This window comes from Entelurus aequoreus, linkage group LG12, assembly GCF_033978785.1.
Source record: "Entelurus aequoreus isolate RoL-2023_Sb linkage group LG12, RoL_Eaeq_v1.1, whole genome shotgun sequence".
Classification (NCBI taxonomy): domain Eukaryota; kingdom Metazoa; phylum Chordata; class Actinopteri; order Syngnathiformes; family Syngnathidae; genus Entelurus; species Entelurus aequoreus.
In genome coordinates, this window is record NC_084742.1 from 51687290 (window position 1) to 51705372 (window position 18083).

The 18083-nt window shown below is 40.6% G+C and overlaps 1 protein-coding gene across 2 annotated transcripts in view; it reads left to right on the forward strand.

Annotated features, from left to right (window-relative positions):
* Positions 1–18083, forward strand: part of pde5ab (phosphodiesterase 5A, cGMP-specific, b) — a 184894-nt gene that overhangs the window by 74374 nt on the left and 92437 nt on the right. For both annotated transcript variants that reach the window (XM_062066217.1, XM_062066216.1), the window contains exons 4-7: positions 1218–1307; positions 3389–3460; positions 5469–5558; positions 15311–15451. In XM_062066217.1, coding sequence (XP_061922201.1) covers positions 1218–1307; positions 3389–3460; positions 5469–5558; positions 15311–15451 — 393 coding nt within the window. The remainder of the gene's footprint in view (positions 1–1217; positions 1308–3388; positions 3461–5468; positions 5559–15310; positions 15452–18083) is intronic.

The following is an 18083-nucleotide window of genomic DNA, read 5'->3' on the forward strand; positions in this document are numbered from 1 at the left end:
TGGACGCCCCTGCTTATTTCAGCAAGACAATGCCAAGCCACATTAGGCAACAACGTGGCTTCATAGTAAAAGAGTGCGGGTACTAGAGTGGCCTGCCTGTAGTCCAGACCTGTCTCCCATTGAAAATGTGTGGTGCATTATGAAGTCTAAAATACCACAACTTAATCTGTACATCAAGCAAGAATGGGAAAAAATTCCACCTGAAAAGCTTCAAAAATGTGTCTCCTCAGTTCCCAAATGTTTAATGAGTGTTGTTAAAAGGAAAGGCCATGTAACACAGTGGTAAAAATTTTTTTGCAATGTGTTGCTGCCATTAAATTCTAAGTTAATGATTATTTGCAGAAAGAAAATTAAAAGGTTTCTCAGTTCAAACATTAAATATCTTGATTTTGCAGGCTATTCAATTAAATATAAGTTGAAAAGGATTTGCAAATCATTGTATTCTGTTTTTATTTACTATTTACACAACTTCAGTGGTTTTAGGTTTTGTATAAACGATTCATTTTTATTTTTGACTGTTCATATATGTAGAAAATTACACGTAGGACGGAGCTATGTCAGTTTGCACATACTAAATAAAGATGCTAAATAGTGTTCAGAGTTGAGTTTTATTTCCTATCAATCAAACTGCGTGTGCAGAATAACTAAATTTGCATCTTTTCACCCCAGTATTGTGATCGGCATATAATCTGCGTCTTCATGAAGACAAACACGCTAAATGGATTGCACTCCTTATTCTGCTCACTGTAGAGACGCAATCCTCTGTGCAAACGTTTGTCAGATCAGCTTTGCGTGTGCTATCACGTTTGCCTGTGTTTTAGTACACGCAAACCAGTAGATCAGGCCCTAAATATTATGAGAATTAAGTTGTCATATCACATGTTGGTTCATTTTGAGATAAACAGTGAACACTGAAGTTGATGAGACTATAGTTGTAATGTTGAAAAAAAAAGTTGTCGCCTTACAAGAACTGGTAACTAAATGGGAAAATAAGAGAAGTCATAATTGTAGATTATAGTTTTTGTGTTTTGAGGAAAAATATCGTAATTTTATGTTGCCAAAGTCAATATTGCAAGAATAAAATGCATTTGTGAGTAGTTTAAAATAAAGTCGTACAAAATGACTAATGCCTTGAACCAAATTACATATGTTATTTTGTCCATGTTTTGTTTTTTTAATAATATTTATATATCTTTGTGTTGTGGTTTTTTGAACAGGACCCTCGGTTTAACGCAGAGGTGGACATGATCACAGGTTACAAGACACAAAGTATTCTTTGTCTGCCCATAAAGAACCATAAAGACCAGGTAAGATCGTCATTTAGTTTTCATACGAGAACCTCATCATTTTAGGAGAAAAAAAGTTGATCCAGATTGAAAAAATCCAATATTAAGACTTTTTACATGCAATTACAATTTACTTGATTATTTGATTAACCAATGTATTCCTGGTTTTAGCACCATGTCAAATGAAGTAACCAAATCTAAGTCATGCACTGCAAAAAGTCAGTGTTCAAAAACAAGAAAAAAATAAATAAATGAGGGGTATTTTACTTGAACTAAGCAAAATTATCTGCCAATAGAACAAAAAAATTTGGCTTGTCAAGACTTTCCAAAACAAGTAAAATGAGCTAACCTCAATGAACCGCCAAAATACCTTAAAATAAGTATATTCTCACTAATAACAAGTGCACTTTTCTTGATATAAAAAAAAAAAAAGAGACCTTTTTGCTCAATATGTTGAAAAATATTCTTAAATTAAGTAAATGCTAGTGCCATTATCTTGACATATCTGCATTACATTTCTTGAAACCAGAAAACTTATACTAAAAACTAGTTTATTGTTCTAAATGGAAAGGCAACAAGGCAACCGCTTGTTACTCTCGGGGGTCTCCTAGCCGCTCAGGCAAATCATATTGTCTAAAAATGCATTTTTCCATCGACAACATGACATCATTGCGCCAAGTGCGTGCTCTTTCAGTCAATTAGTGCGCATATATACAGTCCGGCCCCTGGCCAAAAATGTTTTAATTGTAATTTTGAAGAATTCTTCTGAATGTGCATGAACTATTTCTGTTCAAAATTGTTTGAAATGTCACATGTAAATAAACTCAAACTCAACTCAACTCAACTCAACATGTTACAGTGTTTCCCATAAACTGCCAAGATACCTGTGGCGGTGGGGGCGTGGCTATGGGCGTGGTAACCATGTCATCATCGATTAATTTGCATAATTTACTACAATTATATGATTTTCTCTAAAAAGGCTAAAAAAATGTATACCGGTACTTACTAATTAATAATAACAGTTTTGTTTTAAACGTCCATCCATCCATCCATCCATCCATTTTACAATATAATTACAACACTTTATGTACATATTTATATACAGATTTGAACAATAAGTTATTCACTGAAATATATTTAATTATTGTGGTTCTTACAAAAAATATATCTTATAAAATATAAAAGCTAAAATGTCTCTTAAAGCTCTGCCCCTTTAATTAGTGCATACTAAATGATTTAACTTTAGCCTACTACTACAACCATATTATTTACCAGCAACATAAAGTGAAACAGAGGCAGAGGTGTCCTACCACAGTCAGTAACAAATAAACAGAAAACAGTAGTGGTCAAATACAAATAAGGCAACAAGAGAAGTATCCTACACTTCTCTTTTGTAAAGTAAATCTGAACAGCCTATATGGGCATCTACATCAACTATATGATTTGCCTGAGAAGCTGGACAGGATTAAAAAATAAAAAATAAAAAATAAAAAAATAAAATAAATAAAAAATAAAAAAAATAAATTAAAAATCTATTTGTGGCGGACGTAATTCTTTCGTGGCGGGCCGCCACAAATAAATGAATGTGTGGGAAACACTGTGTTAAATGTTTAAATATTAACTGTCAATTTACTGTACTGTGTCAATTGTACTACTATATGAGTACATCTTTTCTATTGTTTCATTGAAAATAAAACAGCAAAGTCCATTTGGCTGTCATCCGTTTTAACTATGAGACACAATTGTGTCAAAGTCATGATTTTTTTTTCATGCTTGAAATAAGAAATTATTACTTTAAAAAAAAGTAGTTTTATACTTGTGAGTGTTGATGACACAGCTTTGCAACAGTTGATATTGTAGTTTCAAGCATGTTTTACTCAGTATAGGTCATCAAATCTCAGCAACAAGCTGTAATATCTTACTGAGATCATTTAGGACCAAAACACTTAAAACAAGTAAAACACTCTAACATAAAAATCTGCTTAGTGAGAAGAATTATCTTATTAGACAGAAAATAAGCAAATATCTCCCTTATTTGAGATATTTAATCTTACTTAGATTTCAGTTTTTGCAGTGTGCCAAATGTGTCTCAATCATTTCAGGTTGTTGGAGTGGCTCAAGCTATCAATAAGAAACATGGAGAGGATGGAGCCTTCAGCAAGCAGGATGAAAAGGTGAGGAAATGTCTAAAAAGCGCCAACATTCTTTAACATTGAGCGCTCATCTGTTTCAATAAGTTGTGATGTTACAAGAATGAATCGAACTTGAAACAAATACAGTTGAAATATGAACTGATAAGTTTTACAAAACCCAAAACCAGTGAAGTTGGCACGTTGTGAAAATGGTAAATAAAAATAGAATGCAATGATTTGCAAATCCTTTTCAACTTATTTTCAATTGAATAGACTGCAAAGACAAGATATTTAATGTTCCAACTGAGAAACTTTTTGCAAATTATCATTAACTTAGAATTTAATAGCAGTAACACATTGCAAAAAAGTTGGCACAGGGGCATTTTTACCACTGTGTTACATGGCCTTTCCTTTTAACAACACTCAGTAAACGTTTGGGAACTGAGGACGGAGGAGACCAATTTTTGAAGCTTTTCAGGTGGAATTCTTTCCCATTCTTGCTTGATGTACAGCTTAAGTTGTGGTATTTTAGGCTTCATAATGCGCCACACATTTTCAATGGGAGACAAGTTTGGACTACAGGCAGGCCAGTCTAGTACCCGCACTCTTTTACTATGAAGCCACGCTGTTGTAACAGGTGGCTTGGCATTGTCTTGCTGAAATAAGCAGGGGCGTCCATGGTAACGTTGCTTGGATGGCAACATATGTTGCTCCAAAACCATGAAGTACCTTTCAGCATTAATGGTGCCTTCACAGATGTGTAAGTTACCATGCCTTGGGCACTAATACACCCCCATACCATCACAGATGCTGGCTTTTCAACTTTGCACCTAGAACAATTTAGATGGTTCTTTTCCTCTTTGGTCCGGAGGACACGACGTCCACAATTTCCAAAAACAATTTGAAATGTGGACTCGTCAGACCACAGAACACTTTTACACTTTGCATCAGTCCATCTTAGATGAGCTCGGGCCCAGCGAAGCCGGCGGCGTTTCTGGGTGTTGTTGATAAATGGCTTTGGCTTTGCATAGTAGAGTTTTAACTTGTGCTTACAGATGTAGCGACAAACTGTAGTTACTGACAGTTGTTTTCTGAAGTGTTCCTGAGCCCATGTGGTGATGTCCTTTACACACTGCCACTTTTTGATGCAGTGCCGCCTGAGGGATCGAAGGTCCGTAATATCATTGCTTACGTGCAGTGATTTCTCCAGATTCTCTGAACCTTTGGATGATATTACGGACCGTAGATGGTGAAATCCCTAAATTCCTTGCAATAGCTGGTTGAGAAATGTTGTTCTTAAACTGTTGGACAATTTGCTCACGCATTTGTTGACAAAGTGGTGACCCTCGCCCCATCCTTGTTTGTGAATGACTGAGCATTTCATGGAAGCTGCTTTTATACCCAATCATGGCACCCACCTGTTCCCAATTAGCCTGTTCACCTGTGGGATGTTCCAAATAAGTGTTTGATGAGCATTCCTCAACTTTCTCAGTCTTTTTTGCCACTTGTGCCAGCTTTTTTGAAACATGTTGCAGGCATCAAATTCCAAAAGAGCTAATATTTGCAAAAAATAACAAAGTTTACCAGTTCGAACATTAAGTATCTTGTCTTTGCAGTCTATTCAATTGAATATAAGTTGAAAAGGATTTGCAAATCATTGTATTCTGTTTTTATTTAGTATTTACACAACGTGACAACTTCACTGGTTTGGGGTTTTCTACTATTATAGTTATGTTATGCCGCCACATTTGTAATATTAAAAGTGCAAACCGCAATATTATGATAAAAAGTTATTTTTCTCTACTCAAAATGTTACAAGGTACGTTAGTTAAAAGAAAAGTTGCTTATTTCTGAAAGAACTTATGTTTTGCAAAGATCATTGTCATTGTAAGAGGATAAAGACAAAAATGCCTATTTCCGAAAAATGTCCCATTTGATTGATGAGAGATAGTTGTGATGTTATGTAGGGAAAAATAGTTTGAAAATGTTATCTTACACGATTGAAGTTGTCATGAGTGTCCTTCTGTGTGTTTGTCCTCCGATCCAACAGGACTTCTCAGCTTACTTGGCCTTCTCGGGCATTGTGCTACACAACGCACAACTCTACGAAACGTCACAACTCGAAAACAGACGCAATCAGGTGGGTGTCAGCCTTGCTCGCTACGACAAGCCATAATATGATTCTTCCACTGGATTGATTAGACGACCACCAGGAGGCACAACAGCTTCAAACATGTTACTTGTCTTTGGCACATTTTAATCTGAAAACGGAGAAAAAGTGCGTTTGTGCGTAAAGCGCCAATAAGAGTGACGTCAATATTTTAGATTGATTGAAAATGGTCAACCTACAAGATAAAGATTGTAATCGTACAAGAACAGTCATCTATTTTCCAGACGGAAGTCGTCATAATGACATAAAGTTAAAGTTAAAGGACCAATGACTGTCACACACACACTAGGTGTGGCGAAATTATTCTCTGCATTTGACCCATCACCCTTGATCACCCCCTGGGAGGTGAGGGGAGTAGTGAGCAGCAGCAGTGGCCGTGCCCGGAAATCATTTTTGGTGATTTAACCCCCAATCCCAACCCTTGATGCTGAGTGCCAAGCAGGGAGGTAATGGGTCCCGTTTTCACAGTCTTTGGTATGACTCGGCCGGGGTTTGAACTCACAACCTAAGTTGTACCATCGCAAATTTAACATTTGTTTATTTATAGAATTTGAAATAGCGTTAAAATTGGGAGTTATTTTTATGATACTAAAAGTAGTCATTTAAAGGCCTACTGAAATGAAATTTTCTTATTTAAACGAGGATAGCAGATCCATTCTATGTGTCATACTTGATCATTTCGCGATATTGCCATATTTTTGCTGAAAGGATTTAGTAGAGAACTTCGACGATAACGTTTTGGTCGCTGATAAAAAAAAGCCTTGCCTTTACCGGAAGTAGCGTGACGTCACAGGTTGAAAGGCTCCTCGCATTTGCACATTGTTTACACCAGCAGCGAGAGAGATTCGGACCGAGAAAGTGACGATTACCCCATCAATTTGAGCCAGGATGAAACATTCGTGGATGAGGAACGTGAGAGTGAAGGATTAGAGTGCAGTGCAGGTCGTATCTTTTTTCGCTCTGACCGTAACTTAGGTAAAAGGGCTCATTGGATTCCACACTTTCTCCTTTTTCTATTGTGGATCACAGATTTGTATTTTAAACCACCTCGGATACTATATCCTCTTGAAAATGATAGTCGAGAACGTGAAATGGACATTCACAGTGACTTTTATCTCCACGACAATACATCGGCGAAGCACTTTAGCTACGGAGCTAACGTGATAGCATCGTGCTTAACTTCATAAAGAAACAGACGAAATAAGCCCCTGACTGGAAGGATAGACAGAAGATCAACAATACTACTATTACTATTAAACCCTAGACCTGTAACCACACGGCTAATGCTGTGCCGCCTGGCAAAGCCTAGCAATGCTGTTGCTAACGACGCCATTGAAGCTAACTTAGCTACGGGACCTCAACAGAGCTATGCTAAAAACATTAGCTCTCCACCTACGCCAGCTCTCATCTGCTCATCAACACCCGTGCTCACCTGCGTTCCAGCGATCGACGGCGCGACAAAGGACTTCACCCGATCATCGATGCGGTCGGCGGAGGAAGTCAAGGTGAGGACAGCGGCGTGGCGGCGGGCGTTGTAGCTTTCGACGACACCCTGGCCGCCATCAGAGTCGGCAAGAAACATATATTTCCCCAAAGTTACGTACGTGACATGCACATAGCGCCACGCACGTACGGGCAAGCGATCAAATGTTTGGAAGCCAAAGCTGTACTCACGGTAGCGCGTCTGCTATCCAACTCAAAGTCCTCCTGGTTGTGTTGCTGCCGCCAGCCGCTAATACACCGATCCCACCTACAGCTTTCTTCTTTGCAGTCTCCATTGTTATTTGAACAAATTGCGAAAGATTCACCAACACAGATGTCCAGAATACTGTGGAATTTAGCGATGAAAACAGACGATTTAAGCTGGCGACCGTGCTATTCCAAAATGTCTCCTTCAACCCTTGACGTCACGCGCAAACGTCATCATACATAGACGTTTTCAGCCGGAAGTTTCCCGGGAAATTTAAAATTGCACTTTATAAGTTAACCCGGCCGTATCGGCATGTGTTGCAATGTTAAGATTTCATCATTGATATATAAACTATCAGACTACGTGGTCGGTAGTAGTGGGTTTCAGTAGGCCTTTAAGGAGCTAGTTGTAGTTTTCACAATAGTCTTAGTAAACAGGTATTGAGACCAGAATACATTTCACACAAGATAATATTTTATCTTTCGTTACAAAGTTGTAATCTTACAAAAAAGGTTATTTTGGACAAAAGTTGCAACTCTCGACTGACTAATCATCCATCCATCCATCCATTTCCTACCGCTTGTCCCGTTCGGGGTCGCGGGGGTGCTGGAGCCTATCTCAGCTGCATTCGGGCGGAAGGCAGACTAATCATATTATGCAAAAATAATACATTTTTCAAGAATATGTGCAATGTCAGGGAATAAAAGCTTAAGAATTACGAGAGTTAGGATGACATTTTTATCTTTTTTCAGAAGTCGTAATCGTATCGTTTGATGGGAACAAATATGTAATTTTACCAAAAAAAGTTGTTTATTCTGTTTTAAACTAATCAATATACCGTTGTGGAGGACTCGCACCTCTGGGTTCTTCGGACCACCAATAACGGACATGACAGGCTTGACGGTTTGGAGATTTTGTTTATTTTTCAATAAACCTCCTTCTCTGGTCGCTTTTCAGCACTCGCCTCTTCTCCCCGTCTCGCTCTTCCGGTCGCTTTTCAGCCTTCCGCGTCTTCGTCTCGCTCTCGCTTCCGCTCGGGCTCGGCTTCGTTCTCGGCCATCCACTCCGACTTCACCAACCACGTGCTGCCCTTTTATACAGTGACAGGTGATGAGGCAACTGCGCCCAGGTGGGCCATCTACGCACCTGTCGCCCATCTCGGAGCCGGCCCCAGCGCGCCCCGCCTCGCTGCAGGTCCGCAGGCCACGCCTCCTCACAACCGTATTTTTCGACCTATAGGGTGCATTTAAAATCCTTTCATTTTCTCAAAACTCGACAGTGCGCCTAATGTACGGAATAATTTTGGTTGTGCTTACCGACCTCGAAGCTATTTTATTTGGTACATGGTGTAATGATAAGTGTGACCAGTAGATGGCAGTCACACATAAGAGATACGTGTAGACTGCAATATGACTCAAGTAAACAACAGCAAAATGTTATATGTTCCATTGAAAATATAGAACATTACACACGGCGCTCAAAAATCTATCACAATGTTTTTAGTATGACTTTGGTAAGCTATGAAGCCGCACCGCTTGATGGATTGTACTTTGCCTCGACATACCAGTATTATTATGGTGTGTGTATAAGGTAAGACATATTATCTGGTGTTTTGTTTCACAATATTATGCAAAATAAATTTTTCTTACCTTCTGGTTCCTGCTGATCTGTATTTGGGATCTGCATAAGTCCTGAAAATGTGCGCGCCTCTGCCTTTGTAGTCGATAAGCTTCTTCTTTTTCTCTATCTTCTTGTTATGGGACATTCATCCTCCGCTGTTTTGACCAAAGACCAAAGAACCACCATTACATGTTATGTAGACCACAAGGAAGTGTTTTACATCTAGATTAAAAAAAAAAAAAGACTCTGTAGAGGTTGCCCTCTAGTGGGTTTTTCGGACCACCACACACTGCCAGGAGAGCCCGGAATTCAGGGTGTAACACTGTTTTATTTCCATCAATCGTGCAAGGCTTTTGCTTTCCAGCAAAACATATTTTTCTGAGTTTGTGTATCTCTCTCTCTCTCTGGCTCCCACTCCAACTCCAACAGCGTGTCTCATGCCGGCTGCTGCTAATAAAGGCGACAGGTGATTAGATAACAAGGCCCCCCTGTGCCATCTACTCACCCGTCGCTGTCTTTGAGGCTGGTCCTGGCACACCCCGTTCCGTGGCAGGCCCGCAGGCCACGCCCCCCTCCACAGACTCCTTTAATGCGCCCTATAATCCGGTGCGTCTTTTTGTATGAAAACAGGCCCGACTAGACCCGCTCATCGGCAGTGCGCCTTATAATCCGGTGCGCCGTATGGTCCGGAAAATAGGGTATCTATTTTCCAGACGGAAGTCGTCATAATTGAATAAAAGTTATACAATTACAAATTTAGCATTAGTTTATTTACAGAATTTGGGCAAACGTCGTAACTCTCGGCTGACTCATCATATTATGCAAAAATGATACATTTTCAAGTAAATGTGCAATGTCAGGAAATAAAAGCTTAAGAATGACAAGAATTAGGTTGACAATTTTTTGATTTTTCGGAAGTCGTAATCGTATCGTTTGCGGGAACAAATTTGTAATATTACCAAAACTATTTTTTTATTTTGCAGTAAACTGTTTTAAACCAATCAATATAAGGGATACTAATGGATGTCCGATTACCGTATTTTCATACCATAGAGCGCACCGGATTATAAGGCGCACTGCCGATGAATGGTCTATTTTGATCGTTTTTCATAAATAAGGCGCACCGGATTATAGGGCGCATTAAAGGAGTCATATTATTATTATTTTTTGCTAAATGTAAAACACTTCCTTGTTGTCTACATGACATGTAATGGTGGTTCTTTGGTCAAAATGTTGCATAGATGATGTTTTACAGATCATCTTCAAGCCGCTTTCTGACAGTCGCTTCAGGATGCGCCGTTTTGTGGGCGGTCTTATTTACGTGGCTCGCCTTCGACAGCGTCTTCTCCCCGTCATCTTTGTTGTAGCGGTGTAGCGTGCAAGGACGGGAGTGGAAGAAGTGTCAAAAGATGGAGCTAACTGTTTTAATGACATTCAGACTTTACTTCAATCAATAACAGAGCAGCATCTCCTCATCCGGAAACAACAACACCGGAAATGTGTCCCGTGAAAAACCGTCCGACCGGAGCTCTGTAATAACTAAAGTTCCTTGGGTGAATAATGTAAACTCACTACACCGGTATGTTTTAGCGCTTTCATGGCGAGTTTACTGACAGATGTAAGTAAGAACTTTACACTACTTTATATTAGAAATGGCAACAGCGGAGGATGAATGTCTCATAACAAGAAGATAGAGAAAAAGAAGAAGCTTATCGACTACAGTGTCTCCATGGAATACAAAAGCGGAGGCGTGCAATTTTTCAGGATTTACGCAGATCCCAAATACAGATCAGCAGGTACCAGAAGGTAAGAAAAGTTGCTTTTGCATAGTATTGCGAAACAAAACGCCAGATAATATGTCTTACCTTACACACACACCATTATAATACAAACCCCGTTTCCATATGAGTTGGGAAATTGTTTTAGATGTAAATATAAACGGAATACAATGATTTGCAAATCATTTTCAACCCATATTCAGTTGAATATGCTACAAAGACAACATATTTGATGTTCAAACTTATAAAAAATTTTTTTTTTTGCAAATAATCATTAACTTTAGAATTTGATGCCAGCAACCCGTGCCAAAGTAGTTGGGAAAGGTGGCAATAAATACTGATAAAGTTGAGGAATGCTCATCAAACACTTATTTGGAACATCCCACAGGTGAACAGGCAAATTGGGAACAGGTGGGTGCCATGATTGGGTATAAAAGTAGATTCCATGAAATGCTCAGTCATTCACAAACAAGGATGGGGCGAGGGTCACCACTTTCTCAACAAATGCGTGAGCAAATTGTTGAACACTTTAAGAAAAACATTTCTCAACCAGCTATTGCAAGGAATTTAGGGATTTCACCATCTACGGTCCGTAATATCATCAAAGGGTTCAGAGAATCTGGAGAAATCACTGCACGTAAGCAGCTAAGCCCGTGACCTTCGATCCCTCAGGCTGTACTGCATCAACAAGCGACATCAGTGTGTAAAGGATATCACCACATGGGCTCAGGAACACTTCAGAAACCCACTGTCAGTAACTACAGTTGGTCGCTACATCTGTAAGTGCAAGTTAAAACTCCCTTATGCAAGGCGAAAACCGTTTATCAACAACACCCAGAAACGCCGTCGGCTTCGCTGGGCCTGAGCTCATCTAAGATGGACTGATACAAAGTGGAAAAGTGTTCTGTGGTCTGACGAGTCCACATTTCAAATTGTTTTTGGAAACTGTGGACGTCGTGTCCTCCGGACCAAAGCGGAAAAGAACCATCCAGATTGTTATAGGCGCAAAGTGTAAAAGCCAGCATCTGTGATGGTATGGGGGTGTATTAGTGCCCAAGACATGGGTAACTTACACATCTGTGAAGGCACCATTAATGCTGAAAGGTACATACAGGTTTTGGAGCAACATATGTTGCCATCCAAGCAACGTTACCATGGCCGCCCCTGCTTATTTCAGTAAGACAATGCCAAGCCACGTGTTACATCAACTAGGCTTCATAGTAAAAGAGTGCGGGTACTAGACTGGCCTGCCTGTAGTCCAGACCTGTCTCCCATTGAAAATGTGTGGCGCATTATGAAGCCTAAAATACCACAACGGAGACCCCCGGACTGTTGAACAACTTAAGCTGTACATCAAGCAAGAATGGGAAAGAATTCCACCTGAGAAGCTTCAAAAATGTGTCTCCTCAGTTCCCAAACATGCCCTTTCCCAACTACTTTGGCACGTGTTGCAGCCATGAAATTCAAAGTTAATTATTATTTGCAAAAAAAAAATAAAGTTTATGAGTTTGAACATCAAATATGTTGTCTTTGTAGTGCATTCAATTGAATATGGGTTGAAAAGGATTTGCAAATCATTGTATTCCGTTTATATTTACATCTAACACAATTTCCCAACTCATATGGAAACGGGGTTTGTACTCGTATGTTGAAGCACATCAAGCGGTGCAGCCTACACTTGTCTCTTATGTTTGACTGCCATCTACTGGTCACACTTATCATTTCACCATGTACCAAATTAAATTGCTTCGAGGACAAAACTTATTCCTTACATTAGGCTCACCGGGTTATAAGGCGCACTGTCGAGTTTTGAGAAAAAAAAGGATTTTAAGTGCGCATAATAGTCCGGAAAATGCGGTATATCAGTCAGCGGTGTGGAAATAGGATCGCATCATATCGGTGGTGGTATTTTCCTCCGCCTGGATTTTGGCGCGCGAGTGATGACCTCATCAAAGTGCGCTGTGCTGCACCAGCATCAATCTTATTTGCTCAATATGTCTGCAGTTATTTCTAAGTTTCGCCTTCGAATTGTAAACATGCGATTTGATTCTGGCTATGTTTATAAGGGGGAATAACAAAATATTAGGGTTGTCAAGGTTAACGCGATAATAATGCGTTAACTAGAAGTTCTTTTAACGGCGGCAATTCTTTTTGATGTGCGATTGCGTGCTGACTCCTTTTTGACCCTTGAGCCATTCCGTGGCAGGGAAAAATTGAATTGCGTCCAGTTTCTGTTGAGCTACAAGCGGGAAAATAGCGAGCAGAAACGCACAGAAAGCGTACATTGTGGAAATATCTGGTCCAAAGCCGTGGCAAGTTGTTCTCCCGACAAGACTATGTCATCTTCGGTCGCCCGCGAGACGACATCATTGGAGAAAATGCCTGCTGGCGCGCTTTCATCCAGAGAGGCGGAGCTTCACTTCTGTGTTTAGATTACAGTTGAGTGCATTGATAACATCAAATATAAACTGTTACTCTAACTGCTTCAGTAAGATGTGGTAAAAGCTCCACAGAAAGGAAGGAGAGGCAGGAAGTTTTTACAATCCTTGATTCTTGTCGTCGTCAAATCAATCACACACTTCTGATTTCACAATAAAAGCGCTACACGTTACAATCGCTACAGTAACACAATGAAAAATGTATTTTACGACTTTGAAAGCCAAAGATGTTTTGTAAGGTAATCTGTGATATTTCTACCTGCATAAACATCAGTGGAGAAATATCCTGTAGAGGGGGACATTTTGTGGCAAATAGAAATAAAGTTCATATTATTTTTGATGACACAATTCAATTCGATTTATGGAGGTAACGATTCAATGAAGAATCAATTTTTGATTCAAAACGATTCTTGATTCAAAATTAATACTTTTATTAATAACATTGGGTGCCAGTTCTACGATGAACTACATTCCTCCATAAAATAGACAAACAGCTCTGATAAATTTCCATAATACTGAAAAGAAAACTGATTTTGTTGAATACAATTCTACCCAAACATTTAATAAAGTCAAATACAAATAAGGCAACAAGAGATATCTCACACTTCTCTTTTCTTAAATACATCGATCATACATCAACAATATAATTTGCTGGACAGGACAGATAAAAAAACCAAACATAAATAAATGTTTTACTTTTTTTAATCGATTAAGAATTCTTACAAATATGAATAGCAATTCATTCATTTTTTTGACACCGTTAATTCTTTTAAATCATGCTCTGATTAATAGTCCTTAATTACAGAATATTTATGTGGCTGAATATAACAATTTATTAATCAATATAATTTTTTTACGCAGCAAAAGAAATACCATTAAAAACCTCTAAAGGCTTAGTGGCCACATGCGTGGACAGCACCTTTTAGCTCTTATTTCCAAAATTGTGTACACTACTGAATTGGGGTCTTATGGCCGCTTATGTGGACACTTATACTGCCATCTGGTGGTGTCAGAAGAGTACACACAATGGAATTTGGGGAAAAAAAGTGTAAAAATAAGAATTAGCATGTCACTAAACATGAAGTACACGTTTGTGTACTTATGGACTAAGTACATCATATCAAAAGATGATTCTTAGTTTTTATTCTAATTAGGGTCCAATAAGCCCAAATATCAATCAATCAATCAATGTTTATTTATATAGCCCTAAATCACAAGTGTCTCAAAGGGCTGTAAATAGCAAAGATAAATACAAAAAGCATGTAAACAAACAGCTTGGGCCTTAAGAGGTTAACTTGTACAACACGTAATGTACAGAATATCAGAAGCATTTATTCAAGAAGAGATATCACGTTTTATTTTACCAAACATCTTTGACAATCAAACCATGATCAATCCACATTTTGTTTGATTAATGTGTGAAACTGGTGTTTAAACCTCCTCCTCTGAATGCAAGTGCTCCTACAGCGGGATTACAAATTCTGTATTTCTCCAAGATACAAATTCTGGACTGCAGATATGCTTTTTTACAATTGTCATTAAAAGCGTGTTTATGTCTATTTTGTGTTGAGCTGTTTAAAAAAAAAAAAGACATTTCTTTAAAACTAACTAATTGTCCTTTAGTCATGGTATTAAAAACCTGAGAATTGTCTGTCTAGAGTACACATAATGATGGAAAAAGTATATCTATCTGCGATTAATCGCGGTTAATTTTGAGTTAACTATGAACAAATTGTGATTAATCGCGATTAAATATTTTTAATCGCTTTACAGCGCTACAGAATAATAATTAGAAAACAAATTCCTTCAATACTTCTAAAGGAAGTCAGAATGTAGTCACACACAGCGTTTATGATAAAAAGCTCCCGCTGGTAGTGGAAAAAAATATATCATTAATTTTGTTTTGATATTATGTTCAGCGTTCAAAATGTTTTAATTAAATTCTTATTTGTGCATTTATTAAAACAAAATAAGGAGCATATGTTATTTTATCTGCGATGAGGTGGCGACTTGTCCAGGGTGTACCCCGCCTTCCGCCCGAATGCAGCTGAGATAGGCTCCAGCACCCCCCGACACCCCAAAGGGGACAAGCGGTAGAAAATGAATGGATGTTATTTTATGAAATCATGTTTTTACTCCATTTTGGTAGTGGGAAAATATCAAGTGGTGTTAGCAAAAATGGTATTACTGTTTCAGGTTCTGTTGGAGTTGGCCAGTCTTCTGTTCGAGGAGCAACAGAGTGTGGAGGTTCTCCTCAGGAAGTTTGCAGGAACCATCTTGTCCTTCATTATGGCTCAAGCCTGTACTGTCTTCATTGCTGACAATGACTCCACCCAGGTTAGCACGCACACTATCATGCTAGCAGTTGCACGTTACATAACACACAGCAGTACCTTGGGATACGGGTTTAATTGATTCTGTGATGCAGCTTGTACCTTAAAAAAACTTGTGTTGCAAAACAGCTTCACCCATTGGGGAGCTGTATCCCCCAAAACACCATCATTTTAACATGTAACATCCATCCATCTGAGTCGTAGTCGTAGTCTCTCCAACGTGTTCTGGGTCTTCCCCGTGGCCTCAAATGTTATCTTTCTTTGTAAACTGAATTTAATAGGAAAAACATTAAAAAAAAAAGTATTTTCTGGTCGGACTTGCCCTAAGCACCTCTCCAGGGAGGCGTCCGGGTGGCTTCCTGACCAGATTCCTGAACCACCTCATCTGGCTGTTCTCGATGTGGAGGAGCAGCGGCTTTACTTTGAGCTCCTCCCGGATGACAGAGCTTCTCACCCTATCTCTAAGGGAGAGACCCACCACCCGACGGAGGAAACTCATTTTGGCCGCTTGTACCCGTGATCTTGTCCTTTGGGTCACAACCAAAGGGACAGGATGTGAACGTAGATTTACCGGTAAATTGAGAGCTTTGCCTTCCAGCTCAGCTCTTTCTTCACCACAACGGATCGATACAGGGTCCGCATCACTGCAGACGCTGTACCGATCCGCCTGTCGATCTCACGACACATTCTTCCCTCTCTTGGAAACTTGAACCGAGGTACTTGAACTCCTTCACTCCTCCCCAACCCGGAGATGGCACGCCAACCTTTTCTAGGAGGTACTGAATCGATCCAGTGAGAGCTGAAGACCCTGGCCAGATGAAGCCAACAGGACCACATTGTCTGCAAAAAGCACATATCTAATCCTGCAGCCGCCAAACCAGAGATTCTGTCCATAAAAGTTATGAAAAGAATTAGTGACAAAGGGCAGCCCTGGCGGAGTCCAACCCTCACTGGAAACTGATCCGACTTAATGACGGATCAGGGGAGCGGACCGCAACAATCAGACGGTCCGATACCCCATACTCTCTGAGCACAACCCCACAGGACTTCCCAAGGGACACGGTCGAAGGCCTTCTCTAAGTCCACCAAACACATGTAGACTGGTTGGTCAAACTCCAATGCACCCTCAAGAACCTGGCCGAGAGTATAGAGCTGGTCCACAATTCAACCACCAAGGACGAAAACCACACTGCTCTGCCTGATTCTGAGGTTCGACTATCCAACGTAGCCTACTTTCCTGTACACCTGAATAGACCTTACTGGGAAGACTGAGGAGTGTGATCCCACGATAGTTAGAACACACCCTCCGGTTCCCCTTCTTAAAGAGAGGAACCACCACCCCAGTCTGCCAATTTAGAGGCATCGTCCCCGATGTATACGCAATGCTGCAGAGCCTTGTCAACCAAAACAGCCCCACAACATTCAGAGCCTTAAGGAACTTTGGGGGGATCTCATCCACTCCGAGGAGCTTCTTAACTACCTCGGCAACCTCAGCCCCAGAAATGGGACAGCCCACCACAGATTCCCCAGGCACTGCTTCCTGATAGGAAGACCTGTAGATGGGATTAAGGAGGTCTTTGAAGTATTCCCTCCACCGATCCACAGCGTCCTAAATCGAGGTCAGCAGCAAAACATCCCCACTTATATGGTGTTGACAGTACACTGCTTCCCCTCCTGAGGCGGCGGACGGTGGTCCAGAATCGCTTCGAATCCGCCTGGAAGTCGTTTTCCATGGCTTCCCCGAACTCCTCCCATGTCTGAGTTTTTGCCTTTGCGACCGCCAAAGCCGCGCGTCGCTTGGCCTGTCTCCGGGGTCCCATGAGCCAAAAGGACCAAATAGGACTCCTTCTTCAGCATGACGGCATCCCTCCTTCTGAGGTTACCGCCACAACAGGCACCAACCACCTTGCGGCCACAGCTCCGATCGGCCGCTTTGACAGTAGAGGTACGGAACATGGTCCACTCAGACTCAATATCCAGCGCCACCCTCGTGACATGTTCCTCCGGAAGTGGGAATTGAAACTCTCTCTGACGGGTGACTCTGACAGACGTTCCCAGCAGACCCTCACAATGCGTTTGGGCCTGCCAGGTCTGACCGCCATCCTTTCCCATCGTCTGAGCCAACTCACCACCAGGTGGTGATCAATAGAAAGCTCCGCCCTTCTCTTCACCCGAGTGTCCAAAACATGAGGCCGCAAATCCGATGACACAACTACAAAGTCGATCATTAAACTGCAGCCTAGGGTGTCCTGGTGCCAAGTGCACATATGGACACCCTTATGTTTGAACATGGTGTTCGTTTTAAACAATCTGTGACGAGCACAAAAGTCCAATAACAAAACACCACTCGGGTTCAGATCTGGGCAACTCTTCTTCCCAATCCTGCCTCTCCAGGTTTTACTGTTGTTGCCAATATGAGCGTTGAACTCACCTAGAAGAACGAGGGAATCACCTGAGGGAGCACTCTCCAGTACTTCCTCGAGGGAATCCAAAAAGGGTGGGTACTCTGAGCTGCTGTTTGGTGCGTAAGCACAAACAACAGTCAGGACCCGTCCCCCCACCCGAAGGCCGAGGGAATCTTCCCTCTCGTCTACCGGGTTAAACTCCAACGTACAGGCTCTGTGCTGAGGGGCAAC